This window comes from Stenella coeruleoalba, assembly GCF_951394435.1.
Source record: "Stenella coeruleoalba genome assembly, chromosome: 3".
NCBI lineage: Eukaryota > Metazoa > Chordata > Mammalia > Artiodactyla > Delphinidae > Stenella > Stenella coeruleoalba.
Window position 1 is genome coordinate 76,748,629 of NC_137148.1, and position 18,614 is coordinate 76,767,242.

Below are 18,614 nucleotides of genomic sequence, written 5' to 3' on the forward strand. Positions count from 1 at the left end.
ACTCATGGGACCCATGATATAGTTCTTCTCACGCTAAGATTATTACAATTACAATGATGTTGTAAGGATACACAGCTGGATCAAAGGAAAAAGAACACAGGTGGAATATGGAAGGATCCATGTGCAGGCTTCCTTATACATGCTCCCTCTCACGAGGGGTCACACACAGCTAGCTCCCCCTTCCTCCAGCAATGAAAATGCAGAAACATGTATGCAATGTTTCTGCCCAGGGAAGCCCATTAGAGACTCAGCACCTAAGGTTCTTATTGGGGGCTGGTCACATAGGCACCTCTGCCCAGCATATATCGAAGTTCCAATCTCCCAGAAGGAAAGCAGGCTGTGGTTAGCATGAACCATACTGTTTGTACAGTTTAGGCACAATGAGTCACCCTTATTGCTCAGGGAAATTTTTATATCAGTGTAGGAAACGTTTGCCAACCGAGTTCCCAGATGCCAGCTAAGGGCCAACATTGCCAGCAGAGCTTTTTAAGGACAGTAGTCTCAGGTCAGATGTGTTAACTGTTCTGCATAGGAAGAATGAAGAAAAGGGAGATCTCAAGTATGGCATTTAGGTTTCTACCTTAAGCATGTGAATAGACAGTGTTGTCACTTATGGAGATGGAGAAGGCAAAGGAAGAACAGGTTTATGGGACAAATTTAGTATTTCAATTTTGAACATATAAAATTGGAGACACCTGTGTATGAGACAGCAGGTTAAACTGTGCTGTTGTAATTGTAAACAACCTTAAAATTTCAGTGGCTTAACACCACAAAAGTTTATTTCTCACATTAGTTACATGTCTTTTATGGCTTGACAGACGTTGGTGAGTTGGGGGTGCTGATGGAGGCTCCACCATCTAGAAAGTCAACTGTGACAGAAAAAGACACAACTGATGAGGTCTCATATCTGCCCTTCTATGCTTCAGTCTGGGAGTGACAGCCTCAACTGCCTATAGGTGGGGCTGGGAAATGTGGGCTAGTAGATGGGATGTTTGATGAACACCACTGTTTCTGTCATAATATCCAGGTGGGAATATTACGTAGGAATCCACACACATGCATGTTGTTCAGACTTTCAAGTTGTAAGCAGATAGGTGGTATATAAAGCCACCATCACTTTCTCATGATCATAATCCCAATGGCCGAATACAGGCAATGTTATCACCCTTTTCTGGTTTGAAGGAGTAGGAAATCTAGATTAACTGATACTCTTCAAGACTCCCTGTAGTGAAACTAGCAACATACAAAGGTTTTCACTTGCTCACAAGATGGACTTTGGCTTAGGACTGAAGGCAGTTTTTGAACCTCTCTGAAGAAAATGTTTGGTCTCAGAAAAGCTCGCCTAGAAAACAGCTTGCTGCTAAGAGCAGAGCAGGGGGCTCACAAAGGTGGGAAGGGCCATCTGAAACTATTTATAGACAAAGATATTGAGGGGCAAGATCATAGAGGGAAAGCTGTTTTGGGTGACTGGGAAGAAAACTCCTGCCAGGGCTACCACTAGGTGTCACTAGTAGGAAAGGGAAGCCTGAAAGAACAAATGGAAGGAACTGACACAAAAATTGGTTCCAAGGAGAGAAGTAGAAACTGCCCCCAAATGTCCTCAGGTAGAACTTTGTGGAAGTGTTGCTCACACTGGCTGGAACTGTTCTACTGCCAAGAAAAGAAAGAAAGGGGTTGGGGGGAAGGAAGGGGAGAGGGAGGGAGAGAGGGAGAAAGGAAGGAAGGAAGGAAAGGAGGGAGGGAGGAAAGGAAAGAAAAGGAAAATGACAGTAGGAATCATGAACTTTATTCTGAACTGTAATGACTTTCAAATGGACTTTATGGGTTCCTGCTGTTAACTCACATGCCTGTGCCAGCTAGGCTAGGCACACACCCAATTGTGCATGTGAATCTCAGAAGTGGAGAGGGGTAGTTTATTCTGCCTCCCACGACAGCTTTCTAAGCATTTCATATTTTCATGTGACCAACCACCTTAATACTTTAGGTAGAGATAAAAGAAAGTTTTGCATTTCTCTCTCATTCTTCTTGGGTACCTAAGAATGCTTATCTACTGAGGTCTCCAATTGATTCAAAATCATATTTAAAGGTCAGTGGATCTAAGATGTGTCTTATTTTAATGCCCGAATTATGCCAAAGAAAAAAAGAAGTACTTTTCATTAAAAATGGCAAACTTATTTAGTCCTTCAATGACACAAGCCGAGGATTGCTAACACGCTCCATGTGCCAATAAAATAATTTGGGACAGCTAAGAGATAATGTAAATTATAATAAATCCAAACATATTTTATTATCACTTTGGTAAAGCGATTCAACAAAACTAGATGGTTAATTTGTACCTGGTTCATTGAAACAAATGGTCAAAAAACGAAATTATCCCATAAAATATGACTGTCACCCTGAAACTATACTGAAAGGAATAGAAATAGCACTGGAGACAAATCCATTATTCTGAGCTTCTCAATCTTTTACATGTTTTGGCTCATAGAAAAAAATGGCATTTGTATGGCATACTGGGGTAAATGAATAAGGCTCTGGGGCTTCAGCTGCCCCTGGCCCGTTAGGCCTCTCAAGGACCTGAGATCAGTATGTCAGCATATTAAATATAAATTGTGGGTTTCAACCTTAAGGTCACACTGGAATCACTTGGGAGGTTAGAAAAAATATGTTGATTCCCCCACCTCCCATGACCCGTGGAGATTTCATTGGTTTGGGCATCACGAGTCCCAGGTGACTAAAGTGGGACCAAAGTTAAGAACCACTGCATTAGGAGATAGCCAAGGAAACTTAAAAAACCTACGAGACTCATCTAGCTTCCAACTTTGAACACAAGTATGAGGTGTGTGGGTTTTGTTTTGTTTTGTTCTCAGAACAGTATAAAGAGAAAAAACAAAGTTGCAAAGTTCAAAAACTGAAAGTGAAACCCATCTCCCCCAAGTAACCACTCTTAATTTTTTTAAAGCTTATGTATATATCTACATATTTGTATCTCGAGAAATAATTTTTATTTACACCAAAGAAAGCACATTCCAATGTGCTCTTGAGTATGTGGCTACAAAGTAATTCACATGTCTACACTGTATTTTATTTAACCACTTCCCTGTTGATGCCCAGTTGAGCTACTGTCACTCTTTCCTTGCAATAAACATCTTTATAAATAGATTATATGCATCGTGACGAACTTTGGTAAATATTTTTATAAGCTAAATTCCTATAAGACCCCTGAGTGAGTTTAAAGTCTGGATAAACGTGGTGAGCTCAACAAACATTTAAAAATAAACTGATGGCACCTACGTTTGTCAAACACGATTAAGACTGTCAGTTCGGAGGTCCCGGCGGAGCGCGGGTGGTTGGCGGCCGCTGTCAGATGGGGTCGTCGGCCAGCTGAACCCCAGATTCCGTCCCGGGGGCGGGGTCACGCGCGCTCGGGTCACGTGGGCAGCTTCGTCCCGCCCCGCCCCGCGGAGCTCCACGCGGTGGCCGGAGCCCTGGCTGGCTCAGTAGCCTCACGCGGGGGCGCTGCAGCCGGGTCTCGCGGAGGTGGAGCAGGTGACTTGAGGCAGGTAAGTTCTGTTCTGGCCGCGGGGTTGGGCGGCCGGACGCCGGGCGGGGCTCACGAGGCTGGCTGCTTCCGGCCGGACGGCGGGCCCGGGCTCGGGCTTCCGGCGGCGGCGGCGGCGAGTTGGAGCAGGCGAGGGCGGGTGTTGTGTGGCCTTTGCTCCCGGCCCTTCTGAGCACTGCAGCTCTGCCGGCCTCGATGCCGCGTTCCTTAACCGTTAACCCCCAGCGCAGGCTTCCGCCCGTGCACTGCGGGGTCACCGCGCTTGTTCACCGTCGAGTCTGAGCCGCACCCTGGACCTGCCGCCTCCGTGGGCCTTTTTTAACAAGCTTTCCTGGCATTTGTGCTCTCTCACTCGTGAAAACTGCTCCAGGGTTTCTGCAGCCCCAGCCGTCCTAGTTATCCGTCTCCTGAAGTCTGCAGGCGGAACGATCAGCCACATCTGGACAGCCACGCTCGGGCTGTCTCTGCGGTTTTTCAGCGCCGGTCGGTCTGAGAACTGCAGGCCGTATTTACTCAAACGTTAAACACAGCTTGAAGTCCTCGCTCAAAAGCTGTCAGAGCTTGCAGCCCTTAGAAATGGCCGCAACCGTGATCGCAGCGTTTCCCACGCTCCGGCCCTACTCTAGACACTTGACTATGGAGAGGCATTTATCCCTCACCACCGCCCTACGTGCAGGGGTTTCTTATAGCCGCTCACCTGCAGCGCAGCGAAATTAGGCGACTTCTTCCAAGTCACGCAGAGCCGGGATTTGAACCCAGGTGAGCGCACCTGGTGCTCAAAGATCTCTAATATCACAGACGACAGTAGGTCCAGGGTGGCTGCGCAACTTGACTAAATTATTAGGGAAGTATTCTGTTTTAAACATTTGTTGACACGACTCTTGCACATTGGCGTTCCTAAATTTAAAAAAATTCAGGACCATCATCTTCGGATATATATATGGTGTATACACACACATATCTTTACTAAAAGGTTTTGTACCTTCAAGATAGTTTACCCGCAGGCCACCTATTTTTATAAATCCGTGGATGCTACTTAGATAAAATGTTAAGATTTATATATCAGTGTGCGCAAAGTTTAGATTCATAATATCTCGGTTTGAATCTTCACTGCTATTTTGTGAGTTTGGGCAAGCTTTTGTTAAAGAAGGTCCTTTACCCTTAGTTTCCTCATCTGGAAGATAGGCATTTTTCTGAGAATTAATGAATTCATCTATGCAAAGAGTCCAAGCACTTGGCACTCACTGAAGGATAGCTAGTTTTATCTGTTATTATTCTGCCATCCAAAGCAATATAAAACTAAGGCATTTCTCTTCTCTGAACCTAAAAGCAAGGGTGTCACCCTGGAGCTATGCATTCTGATAACGTGTAGGCCAAGTCTCCAGACTCAGTAAAAGCAACTTTGTGCTTTTGTGCTCAAAAAGAATAACAAATTCCTTTAATTTCATGTTTCTTTTGTCCCACTGCCTTCTAGAAACTTAAGTTATGCTTTTTAAAAATTCAACCTGAATAGATTCCCTATGCTGGAAAGGTATCTAATAGAGACAGAGGATCCATTTAGCTAATTTGTAATTTTATGTGGTGTTAGCACCTTTAGAAACCTAATTTTAGGCACAGGCCAAAAAATATTTCTTGAAGAGAACTGTGGAATAAAATGGCTCAACATTTCAGAAGGCAGTTTTCTTAATCTGGCTCCCATACTGGGTAAGCCGTTTAATTTTTCACTTTCTTTTTATTCTGTTAAGATTCTACTATCTTAGGGACTTCCCTGGTGGTGCAGTGGTTAAGAATCCGCCTGCCAATGTAGGGGACATGGGTTCAAGCCCTGGTCCAGGAACATCCCACATGCTGCGGAGCAACTAAGCCCGTGTGCCACAACTACTGAGCCTGCGCTCTAGAGCCTGCGAGCCACAACTACTGAGCCCGCGCATCACAGCTAGTGGAGCCTGTGTGCCTAGAGCCCGTGCTCCACACGAGAAGCCACAGCAATGAGAAGCCCACACACCGCAACAAAGAGTAGCCCCTGCTTGCCGCAACTAGAGAAAGCCCGCACACAGCAACAAAGACCCAACACAGCCATAAATAAATAAATAAATTTATTTATAAAAAATAAAAAAAAGATTCTACTATCTTAAAGTTGACTCAAAACAGAGGAAATGTGTGGGAGCATATGAATAGTGCATCAGAGTAACAGTAATTAAGGTGAACACACTGACTCGATGTATGAATGGACTGTGATATTCACAATATTTAAGAATAATATGGGTGTTAATTATAAACAGTCACCAGATATCATAAATAAATAGAACCACCTATGATGCTTAGAGGGAACAATTATTTGAAGGATGAGATAATACTTTCCTAAGCAAAATTAATCATATTTCTCTGAAATCTTTATCGTTTAGCCCCAGCTTTCTCTGCTCATTTATCAGCCCCTGCAAAGTTGCCTACCGTTTTCCTCAGTTGGGGGAACACCCTGCAAAGACTTTATGTTCTAAGAGACTTAAACGAGGAAGGATAATGTTTGGTTCTCATATATTTAGGAGTTGGGTAGAACTTAATTAACTTCTGATGCTACTCCACATCTCATGTGTTTTGTTACTGGCTTGATACTAGTATTTCTTTTCCAGTTCTTGCCTGGAAAAAAAAAAGTAAGAGAACTATTCATTTATTTCCTCCTGTAGTGGCAAGTCTTGAAATAAGCTGTACAAAACTTTCAAATAGTCCATTCATGACCTATGTACAGGCACATTCTCTGAGGATAGAAAGTACCATTTTATCCCTTTTCTTGGATTTTGGATCATTTGCTACATAAATATAAAGTAGGATACAAATATTGAAAAAAAGTAATTTTAAATATAAGACTAAATGTAATATATTGACATTTAAGAAAATTTGTGTTTATTATCCCCTTGCTTTTCTTTGTAAGTTTTCCCTATATACATTTATCCATGAATAATATATTTAGTTTTGCCCCTTTTCCCATTTGATAAAAATGGAAGCATACTCTGAATTCTTAAAATTTTTTTCATTTGAAGTTACGTTTTTGAAATTAATCCAGCTTGACGTAGCCATACATTTTTCACTGCTAAACAGCATTGCATTGAACGAGTATAAAAATTATCCATTCTACTGTTGATGGATTTTGAGTTGTTTCCTGTCTTTTGCTGTTATAACCATTCTTGTGCATGTCTCCTGGTGTACCTGTGCACACTTCTCTGGAATACAGCTGCAGTGGGATTACTGGGTCATGAATATGTTCAGCTTTGCTAGGTAACGCCAGACTGTTGCAGCTCTAATTTATGTCATCACTATATCAGTTGCTCCATATGCTCACCAATACTTGTTATATGTTTTTGCCAGTCTGTTGGTAGAAAATAGTATCCTATTTTGACTTTGCTTTACATTTCTTTTGCATTTTCCTACTAATGAGGTTGAGCATCTTTACGTGTGATTATTAGCCATTCAAATTTCCTCATCTGTGAAATATTTTTTCACGTCTTTTGCCTATTTTTGTAATGGCTATTTGGCATTTTCTTACTTGTTTATAGGAGTTCTTCATATATTCTGAATCTTAGTCCTTTGTCAGTTATATGTGTTTCATAGTCCATATTTTTCTTGTTCTTTAGCCAATTTCCCCCTCTTCTCTTTTCAGTTCATCTGTCTGTTCCCATTTTTCTTATCATTGTTGCCCCTCTGTCTGTTCTGTCACAAAATGTGATAAAGGCTGCACATCCAACGGTGTGGCGTAAATGTTACCACCTGAGTAATTTGTGTACTTTGAGTACCTGCAAAATCAAGTAAAACCAGGTAACCATTTAGAGATGTTGTAATCCAGCCTCTGGTCAGCCATGGCTGACCCAGAAAATCTAAATGTTGGATGTACTTCAAGAATTGTATTAGACCTTATTCCCTATTGATACTCCCACTCCAAGTGATTCTGTTGAATTCTGTAATTTGAAAACTCCCAAATTTATATCTTTACTGATTCTCAATGCTAGTCTCATATATCTGACTTTCGACTTGATATCTCCCTGGATGTCTTTTAAGTACCTCAAACTCACTATGTGCAAAATGTAACTAGTTCCTGATTCTTCCATTCCTGCAAAATATCATTCCTTTCTCAGTCTTCCCAATCACATTCACAAACCATGTAGTTGCACAAACCTAAAACCTGGGAGCTATCCTTTATTTCTGTTCTGTTGCTCCTTCACTGTAGTTCATGAGCCCAGCCTCTTGTGCTTCACTCAATTTTCTTAGTGGGGAGAGGAAGGAGCTTTGAATTCAATGTATAAAGGAAAGCATTACACAAATCAGGTTTAGGAAATAACAGAGATGTCAAATTTGTACACTGAAGTTTGCATTGTTAACCCTTGCTCCAATTATTAGGAGATAAAGGAAAAAGCACAACCCTTTGAGTGGCCTCAATTTTTGTCTTGTGATTTTTATTGCATTACATGCAAAGATTAAAAATATACTCTTGCCTAGGGGAGAAAGCTCTTTGTCAATCCTAAGATACACGGTTCTTTACACTTTTTGAAAGTTCTGGACCACCACAATCTCTCTCCTGAGATAGGGAGAAAAAGCAGGAATGTTTCCAGAAACTTTGGGATAGCAACCCTAATGAAAAGAGGATAGGAATAATAGGACAGATTTCGAATTAGAAGTGGAGAAAGAACAAATATAGAAATTCTTGGCAAAACAGGATATATAGTTTTATTCAGAAACTATCACAGGAAAAAAACTTAAATACCCTCATATGGGAGGCCCTTGGGAAAATCCTCTACATGGGGCCTTAAATGCCTGACAATGATATATCTTGATGTTTCTTTCTTAAGGAATTAACAGACTATGGCTATGTTCTTAAAGTACACAGAAGTCTCTTTGAAAGGGTTGCTTTCAAAGAAATAGGCTGAATATCTGTGCTAAGAAAAAATTATATTTAGAATACCTACAACTTCTCTAAAATTTATATACTTCTATAAATTAATTGAGGAGAAAGTCATCTTTTTGAATGCCCAAATAAGACAGAAGTAAGTAATGACATTTTCTGTGTGAGTTAAGAAAATGGAAGACATCCATTCACACTTACCCCCTTCCACTAGAACACAGTTACTTGGTGGATCTATAAGAGCTGGCTGCCCACTCCAGGCAAAACCAAGTGAGCCACGTCAACCAAGGGGTCCAAGACTATTCAGACTATTGAAAACTCCTACCTTCAGCAGAAGCTGAAAACAACATGGATAATACGCAGATGTTGTTTACCACTGAATTTGAGAGGGAATAAAAGGATAGTGATACTTTAGTGTCTGTATCTTCAATATCTGTTCTGAAATATCTAATGCAATGAAGTGAATCAAGTACTAGTCCAGCCTCAAAGTAGGCAGTCCTCCCTAATTTTGGCAAGTTTTAAGAGCTCTAGCTGACAATCATGACTAACTATAATCCAGTATTTATTTTTTATTTTATATAGCTACAAAAAAGTACCTCCATCAGTCTCAGAGAAATAAGTCTTCTCTTATGATATGATTATCTCTGTGAGTCAAGTGTAGTGGAACTAGTGAAGACCACCTGTAATTTTTTTTCTTTCTTTTTTTGTTTGTGGTTTGTTGTTGTTCAACTAGCATGGATCCTGATGGCTCTGAGCAAGATCCTGAAACGAAGAAATATTCTTCTGTCTGTGTTGGCAGAGAAGAAGATATTAAAAAATCTGAAAGAATGACAGCTGTTGTCCATGATAGAGAAGTGGTCATTTTCTACCACAGAGGAGAATATCATGCTATGGATATTCGCTGTTACCGTAAGATTTTATTTTTCATTTGTAAACCTTGTATTTGTTTACTATCCACGAAACTTCAAAATTTCATTTTTTTTTTTAGTGACTAGATGTAATATTCAATTCCTTTGCAGACTCAGGAGGACCTTTACATTTAGGAGAAATAGAGGTATGTAAGATTAAATCTATTCTCAACAAACTCAGATGTTTCCTATTTATATTCTTACTATATTTACAGTCTCTATTCAAAAATAATTTATATTTGGGTTTGAACTACATATATATATATATGTATATATATATATATATTTTTTTTTTTTTTTTTGCGGTACGTGGGCCTCTCACTGTTGTGGCCTCTCCTGTTGCGGAGCACAGGCTCCGGACGCGCAGGCTCAGCGGCCATGGCTCACGGGCCCAGCCGCTCCGTGGATGTGGGATCCTCTTGGACCGGGGCACGAACCCGTGTCCCCTGCATCAGCAGGCGGACTCTCAACCACTGCACCACCAGGGAAGCCCTTGAACTATATTTTAATGCTTTGAGTACAATTACCAATATTCTAGGAATTCACAACACTACAATGTAAAGAAAACCATTTTATAGGTAAATATGAAAAATATGCCTGTCTTCTGACCTAGCAAATATACTCCGAGAGATCTACCCTGCATATTATTGCACAAATGTTTAAGTATATATACACTTACCTATATATATACTAAAGTATATATATATATATATACTATATATATATATACTTTAGTATATGTATATATACTAAAGTATACACACACACATATATATAGGAGAGGTTCAGTGTAGCGAAAAGTTGAAGGAAATCTAAATGTTTTAACAATAGGAAACAGTTTAAATTATGAATAGCCATGCTATGGAATAGTATACAACCATTAAATTAATGAGGCATGGGTTGTCAACAATATATTTTTGAGTGAAAAAGGCAAGTTGTAGAATAATAGGTCTAATGAGATCCCATTTTTTAAAAATAAAAAATAACATTCACTTTTTACTTTATACAGTTCTACATAGTTTGAATTTTTCCAATGTGTATATATTACTTTTATGATTTAATAAAGGTATAAAAATATATATTTTAAGAAAGAAGTAACACTGTGAAGGCTTAACTGAGGAATGGGGGCAATGTCTTACTTCCTTGCATTCTCAAACCAGCTGCCTAATTTCCTGTTTTCTACTTCATGAAACTTCTCTCTCTCCACTTCTCCCTCTCCCCTCACTATCTCTATCTCTCTGACTGGTACAAAGTACATGCTTAAATTTAGTATTCCACTCTCTCTACACTTCATATCTACCTAGTTCCACACCTGTCCTCTTGTTAAAACATGTGAGTTTAAATTATGAATTATGAAACTGTTGTTTGCTGATGGTTCTGTCAGGGGAGGGTGGTACAAAACAGCATTTCTGCACTTCTGGTGTAGAGATAAAATGTAAGCATCTGGATGATAGCGTGGAAGAATTTCCTTCAGTTTCAGACCATAATGAGAGCTGAAAGACCTTGCTACTCAAAGTGTGGTCCATAGACCATCAACACTGGTGACACCTGGGAGTGTCTTAAAAATGCAGAATATTGTGCCCTGCTCTTGGACTATGGAACTTAAACGAGAGCTGCCTTTAAACAAGATCCAGGTGATACCCATGCTTTTTAAAATTTTAGAAGCACTGCTTTAAGACAGTTAAAAGTTGGGAATTAACTACTTTGGATCATAAATTGCTCTTCAGTTAACATATGCACTTATGCCTTTAGTAACCTCTCTTGAAATTATATCTGAAGCTTACCATTCTTCCACCAGCTAGTGAAAATTCGTTTGGAAGCACTTGAAGCCCTTTCCCTATTTCTGTCAAGAAAGTGACATTAATATCTAACAGATAACAACACACTGCAGTCACATGGTGTAGTTGCCTGAGCTAGTTATCTTCTGATAGAGCTCTAACAAACTGGGTTTCTTATCAGCTGCAAAAGGAACTTGATGACTGCTAAGATTAAATTCTGCCTTATGCTGAATAATTTGTAAATGGCAGGGAAAAAGAGAAACCTGTTTTTTAACCTGGTTCTTCTGCAATAGATTCTGTTCTGAGCCTGAGGTTTATTGTCAACATTGGAAATGTCATATTATAAAATCAATTATTTCTTTCCCCAGGAATTTGATGGACGACCATGTATAGTTTGCCCCTGGCATAAATACAAAATTACTTTGGCCACAGGAGAAGGACTGTATCAGTCTATAAACCCTAAAGATCCATCAGCAAAACCCAAGTGGTGCTCCAAAGGAATAAAGCAAAGGATTCACACGGTGACAGTGGACAATGGGAATATTTATGTGACTCTTTCTAATGAGCCTTTTAGGTGTGACTCTGATTTTTATGCCACTGGAATCTTCAAAGTAATTCAGAGTTCTTCCTGATAAAATTTTATGGCAATGAAAAATGTTGTGTATGTTTTGAAAGTATTTTTAGAATAACCTTGCTTCAATACCAAAGATGATTAACTTTTTCCAAAATAGGCACATTTATTATCTTTATCAATCATATAAATGAAAGGTTCAAAGCACATGTACTTAGTGTGATGTAAGGATCATCATCAGGATGTATAGAATACATTTTAGCCAATCCTCTGGATTGGAACCTGAAGGTTATAGGTTTAGAATATGCATTTTAAGAAGGATGAAAATAATTTAGAATAACCAAAGTGAAGAAAGGTTAAAAAAATTAGATCTACTAAGAAAAACTTAGGGGAAAATCCCTACTTGATATAGCAGAGTTTATCATGGAAAAATTTTAATGTATACAAAGTAAACAGAATAATAAACCTCCACCACCCACCTTCAACAATTACCAGCATTCTTCCATTCTTGTTTCATTGATGCATGTATTCACCACCTCCCCTACTGATGGTTATAATTTTTTTTAGGTAAAATTTAAACACACTGAAATACTTAAATCTTAACTGTTCAGTTTTTCCAAATATATAGCAGACCATTTACACTTAAAAAATACCTCCCAAAATGGGATCAGTTTACATGCTGAATTTAAAAACAAGAACCTTAATTTGCCTGACATCAAAACCAAGTAAACTTTGGCTCCGTTTCTCTCCAGTCAAGGCAGACAGTTTCAAAGTAAGGAAGATACAGCTGCTCCCCAGCCATAAGAGATGTGAAAGTTTCAGCGAACCAAAGTACTTTGAATGCTTATATGAAATTTTCAAATAAAGTTTTTTTAATTTTATTTTTATAGAATTTTGTGCATGTATGTACAACTAAGTGTTTCATGTAAATGTTATAGAGAGAAGAGATATAGGGTGTTGTTTCTCAGAGTCTTCTGAGTTCATAGGCAGGGTTGATATTAAGTTGGTTCACCCTGCTTTTTCTATGCCAGTTATTTATGGCCAACGCTGTTCTGGTTGCGTCGTGCCCACACTGTACTATAAAACCCTGGGTACTGATCATCTAAAACTCAGCAGCACATAGTAGAATGTAAGAGTAGGTGGGACCAGAAGGAACTAGGATGCACAGATTATCAATTCGGAGTGAGAAAAGCTGTTTGTCAAAATTGGAACTTAGTTTCAAACCACAGTAATCTTCTTAGTGACATAGGACTGAATTAAGGCTTAATATTCTAAGGGGCCCACCTGGATCCTTTCCCTTGCTTATTATTAAAATAAGTGAATAAAGTATGTATCATTAAGGTTGTGCTTACAGAGCCCTTTGCTACATATTATTACATTTTCTTTCTGATGTATTGCTACATGCTACCCATATTCCAACACTTGCTATTCATTAGACGACTAATGAGCCAGGGCTGGGCTTTTTATAAATACTATTTTTGGCAGCAGCTACTCATCAGGTACAGAAAATGTGCCATCTCTGGGATGGGTACATCCCAGCCTATTATATCAGGTGCTAATACTCCAGTGACTTAACATGTGTCCAGATTTTAAAATGCATGGAGGAAACCAAAGTACCTCCTGCAGGCAACACCAGGACCCTGGTATGCAGGGCCAATCACAAGCATTTTTCTCAGGATCCAGTGGCAACAATGAGTAATATGGACTTGGCTTCTGGTTCTTAATTTGTTCCTCTAGATGTGGAAATTAAAAATGTCATGTCATGTCCTGCTCTCATATACAGACCTCATCAGATTTGTAAACAATATTTTGTTTTATAAATTTACATCTATGAATTACAAGTTCTTCATAACTTTACAGATGAGTTTTAAAATAACTGATAATAGGCAGACTGAAACTATACAGCCTGTAGATAGAAAATATATATATCCTTTTATTATCTCTGAAAAAGATATGTAGCATTTTAACAGGGAGGGTTTTTTCCCCTCCCAGATAAGTAATTGGAGAGATACTCTAAATGAGTCTCTAATAAAAACATAAACATATTATAAACATGCCCATATTATAAACCATAGCATAGCGTCTAACCCACCAATTTTCTGGTTCATTAAAAAATATCCATAGTCATATATACTAAATCAATTCATTTTATTTTCTCCACCATATAAATACTTGAGAATGACATTTTAGCAGTAGTCCCCCCGACCGTTTTTATTTTTTCAAAGCAGAGCAGTTAGAATATGAAAACTAGTTTCCTAATTTTGTCAGATGCAATGTCATTAGATAACTCTTAAGCTCTGTTCAGTGATATTTAAGTTCAGATTTGCTCATTCATTCATTTCAGTTGATGGGTCAAACACAGAATGTAAAACCTGGATCTTATTCCTCAACTTATTAGCAGGAAGTCTGGGGCGATCTGAAATATTCTCCAGCTTCTCCGGTAATGACCTGTAAGGTTTTGCTTTGATTTCACCTTCAGGAAACAGAGGCTCAGAAAGCACAGGCTCAGAAAAGCCTTTTCTAAGATTTTCACTCTCCCCTCTGTTTTGCCTCATGGATTCTTCTTCTTGGAAAATTGTCATTACCTTCTCCAGCACAGCATTAACACAGACTGTCTAATAATAATAAAAAATTTTAAGTAAGGTTTCTTTTTAAGCTACTAAACTTACAGATAAAAATCCAATAAAACATTTAACATAAAGTCATCAATCTGTATATTCTAAGAAAGAAGCGCTTTTGGGACTTCCCTGGTGGTCCAGAGGTTAAGACTCTGTGCTCCCAATGCAGGGGGCCCAGGTTCCATCCCTGGTCAAGGAAGTAGATCCCGCATGCTGCAACTAAAGATTCCACGTGCTGCAACGAAGATCCTGCATGCTGCAACTAAAACCTGGCGCACTCAAATAAATAAATAAATATTTTTTAAAACATCTAAGCACTTTCTTCCAGGTACCTCTGGCACATGATAAACATGAGGAGATTGATTCCTTATTATAAATACACCATAATCTAGAAAGAAAATTAAAACATAGTATGCTTTAATAAAGACATGCTTTATATTTTCCCCAATTCATTAGATGTTTTACATCTTTATTCTCTGATTTAATTAAATGAAACTTTTCTGAAACATTTTCTGAGAGATGGAATTTGTCCTCAAACATGTTAATATCTCAAAGTAGGTTTTTTGTTTTTACTTTTTCCCCCCTAGACTTTGCTTGTACCAATTGTATGCAATTGGAAGGGCATAAACATTTTGGTAAGAATTTAGTAAGTTAATGGATCAGTGATTTATAAGCAAACTTGTGATCCATTTTCCCTCAAAAAATGCCATTCAGTACTTAGTGTGTCAAAACAAAGCACACAGAGAAAAATAACTTCAAAAACTGAGAATCACTAAGAGCTGTATCTGTTAAACCTATAAGTTTACTGATGAAGATGATGATGCCAAGTATTTAAGGCAAGCAACAAGAATAATAAAATGTATAAAATACGAAAACACCTAAACTAGCTTATTTTACCAAAGAGATGCCTCCCAGGTGACATAATAGGCTATAAATGCTTAGAAGGTTTTTCTGAAGAGGGTAACAGAGAAAGGATTCAGGGCCTTGGCTTGGATAGCCTTTTTTTTCCTGACCTCCTTCTTCCTCTTTTCTTGCCTGTCTCCCACTATAGAATGGGCGGACACCAGATGCTTTCCTTCACTTCCCTGTCTTACTGTATGGCAATGTGACCCTGTTCTGGCCAACTAAAAAAAATGTCTGCTGTGGAGGGAGATAGGATTTTTGGAAGAGTTCTTCCTCCTTTTATATAAAAAAGACTCTGTCTTTTGCCTCTACTACCTCCTCCCTCTTGCTTTGGACACTGATATGGATATAAGGCCTGAGCATGAGGCAACAAACCTAAGGACCAAAAACAACAAACAGGATAGCCAAAGAGAAAGATGGAAGGGCCCTGGGTTCATGATGACATTGTAGATCCACTGTACAAACCCAGGAGCTGCCTAACTCCAGACTTCTAATTAAGAGAGGTATTTAAATGTCTGTATTGATTAAGGTATTCTCAGGTATTTTTTGTTACTTGTGTCTGAGTATACCCAAATCTAGAGCTATAAACCTTGAGGTCCATCACTTCCAGATGCAAACAGCTTTAGCCATTTATCACAAATATGATCATTTTCTATGTATGCCATGCTGTGAAAAAAGGTTGGGAAGCCCTATCCTATTTGATACATTTCTTCTTCCCTCACTTACAACATTTTATCTGTGCCCATTCTAACCAATTCTGTCCAAGTCTCAGAAAATGAAGGGTCTTGACCAAGGTCAGCATCTCTCTATCTTTGCTTTTAACCTATACTCTACCATTTTGTCTATCAATTATTCCCTGCTTCTTCAACCTCTCATTCTTGACTAGCTCCTCCCCTGCAACCTGTAACATGCTGAAGTATCTTCTATCCTAAAATTTAAAAATTAAAAATCACTCTGGCTCTGTGTCCCTCTTGACTGCTACACACACTCTTTTCTTCATCACACCAGGGCCGACATTCATGATTTCCATTTTATCATCTCTTCACTCTTCCTGCTTATTTCTGTCTTCCTTATCCCATCACACCACTGAAATAGTTCTCAAGATGGTTAATTCCAACATCTTTACTACTAGATCTAATGGACACTTTTCAGATCTGCACTTTACTTGACTTTTTCTGCTTGTATGTGACACTTAACCACTCACAACTTCCTAAGTCTCTACTTCCTTGCCAGTGTTTCTCCTGATTCACTTCCTACTTTTGTCTAATTATTGGTCCTTTGTCTCCTTCATGGATTTCTTCTTAGCTCACCTTAAATGTAAGCTGTTCTTCACATTTCTGTCGACTTTCTACTCTTTTCACTTGGCATGGTTCCACTCACAGGGCACTAACTTCCAAAATATATGTTATTTGCCTTCAAAAGCGTAATTCTAGCCCTGACCTTTCCTACATCTTGGATGCATATATGACCAATTATCAGAGGTCACAAAAAAATGGTTTCTGTTACCTACTTAGAAAGTTTATAGCATGACAAATCATGTAGGATGGTCTCAAAAGCCTTTGAAAAATTAGAGAAATTTTGGTTTTTAATCTAGTTTGTTTTAGTTTCACCATAGCTGTTTCACCCCACCCATTTTCTGCAATGTATTTGCATCAATTCTGTATGAGATTCACATTTAAGATACTGAGCATGTCTCAAAAATTCAAAAGACTTGCAACATTTTTTATTTGGTGAATTCAGAGTTTTTGAAACTGTAAATATGTTTAAAAAGTTCTTTTACTTTGTTTTTTTTTCAAGGATGTCTTGGCTATTCTTTACCATTTGCATTTCCCTATAAATTTTAGAATAAACTAGTCAATGTACACATATACACCTGCTCAGATTTTAATTGGGACTGCACTGAATCTATGGATTATGGGGAAATTTTAATCTTTATTATTGTGTGTTTCAATATGATCAAAAATATTAACAAATATGTAAAAGACCTCTAACAAAAAAAGCCATAAAATTATTAAGAGAAATTAAAGAAGATCTAAATAAATAGAGGAATACACCATGTTCATAGATTGGAAAAAGAAATTCTACCAGTTATCAAGACTTATTGTAAAACTCCTGTAAATAATACAGTGTTGAATTGGTGCAAGAAGACAAACAGAGCAACTGACTAGAACAGAGAGAATATAAACAGACCTACATATCTAAGGACATTTGATTTAAAAAAGAGGTGTTCTGGGGCAACAGGAAAAGGGTATTTTTTCCCCAATAAATTGAGTTGGATCAACTGGATACCAATGGAGGAAAAATTTTACCCTTACCTCATACCAATTCCAGATGTAATCTAAAAGTGAAAGGCAAAATAACAAAGCTCCCAGGATATATCAGAGGGAGTAGTTTCAGGACCTAGGATGTACGTCAAGATTCCCTAATTAAGACATAAAAAGCACTTAACATAAAGATTAATAAATTGGACTACATTAAAATTAAGAACTTCTGTTTTAAAAGACATTGCTGAAAGTGAAAGGCTAGTCACAAAATAACTCTGCCCATATTCAGCCAAAAAAGGGCTTGTTCTAGTAATATAGTTAAAAGTACAATTTGATAATAAAACGATGGACAACCCCAAGGAGGAAAATGAGAAGAGACTAACAGAAATTAACAGAAGAGGATATCCAAATGTCCAATTACTGTATAAAAGTATTCAATCTCATTAACAATCAAGAAAATGCAGATTAAAACCACAATGTGATAGAACTACATACCCACAAGAACGGCTATACTGGAAAAGATTGACAATACCAAGTGTCAGTGATGATACAGGGCAACTAGGATTAATAATCTGCCAGGATGAATTGTTAAAACCATTTTGGAAAACTTTGGCAATATCTGCTAGAGATGAACATATGCAAATTCTACAGTCCAGCAATTTCACCAAAACATATGTACAAGAATATTCATAGCAACATTATTCACAATAGACAAAGTTGTAAATAATCTAAATATTCAAAAATAGAATGGATAAATAGCTATATATTCAATCAATGGAATACTACACAGCAATGGCAATCAACAAACTACTGTTACAGGCAACAAATCTCACAATGATAATGTTAAGCAAAACGACAAATACAAAAGAAAGTATAGTATATGATTTCATTTATATACAACTCAAAACTGACTAAGGTATTAGAAGTCAAAATAGTGGTTGCCTTTACAGAAGAGGTTAGTGGGGCTTCCCTGGTGGTGCAGTGGTTGAAAATCCGCCTGCCAATGCAGGGGACACGGGTTTGAGCCCTGGTCCAGGAAGATCCCACATGCCATGGAGCAACTAAGCCCGTGCGCCACAACTACTGAGCCTGTGCTCTAGAGCCCGTGAGCCACAACTACTG

The 18,614-nt window shown here is 38.4% G+C and overlaps 2 protein-coding genes across 2 annotated transcripts in view; one reads left to right on the plus strand and one right to left on the minus strand.

Annotated features, from left to right (window-relative positions):
- Positions 1-3,438: 3,438 nt before the first annotated feature.
- Positions 3,439-12,574, plus strand: RFESD (Rieske Fe-S domain containing). Its single transcript, XM_079917659.1, has 4 exons — positions 3,439-3,560; positions 9,184-9,359; positions 9,470-9,504; positions 11,505-12,574. Exons 2-4 carry the CDS (start codon positions 9,185-9,187, stop codon positions 11,766-11,768), a joined length of 474 nt encoding a protein of 157 aa, XP_079773785.1. The 5' UTR covers positions 3,439-3,560; position 9,184; the 3' UTR covers positions 11,769-12,574.
- Positions 12,575-12,745: 171 nt separating this feature from the next.
- SPATA9 (spermatogenesis associated 9) overlaps positions 12,746-18,614 on the minus strand; it is a 31,978-nt gene continuing 26,109 nt past the window's right edge. Inside the window, exon 5 of the mRNA XM_079917658.1 lies at positions 12,746-14,322. Coding sequence (XP_079773784.1) covers positions 14,035-14,322 — 288 coding nt within the window. The 3' untranslated portion in view covers positions 12,746-14,034. The remainder of the gene's footprint in view (positions 14,323-18,614) is intronic.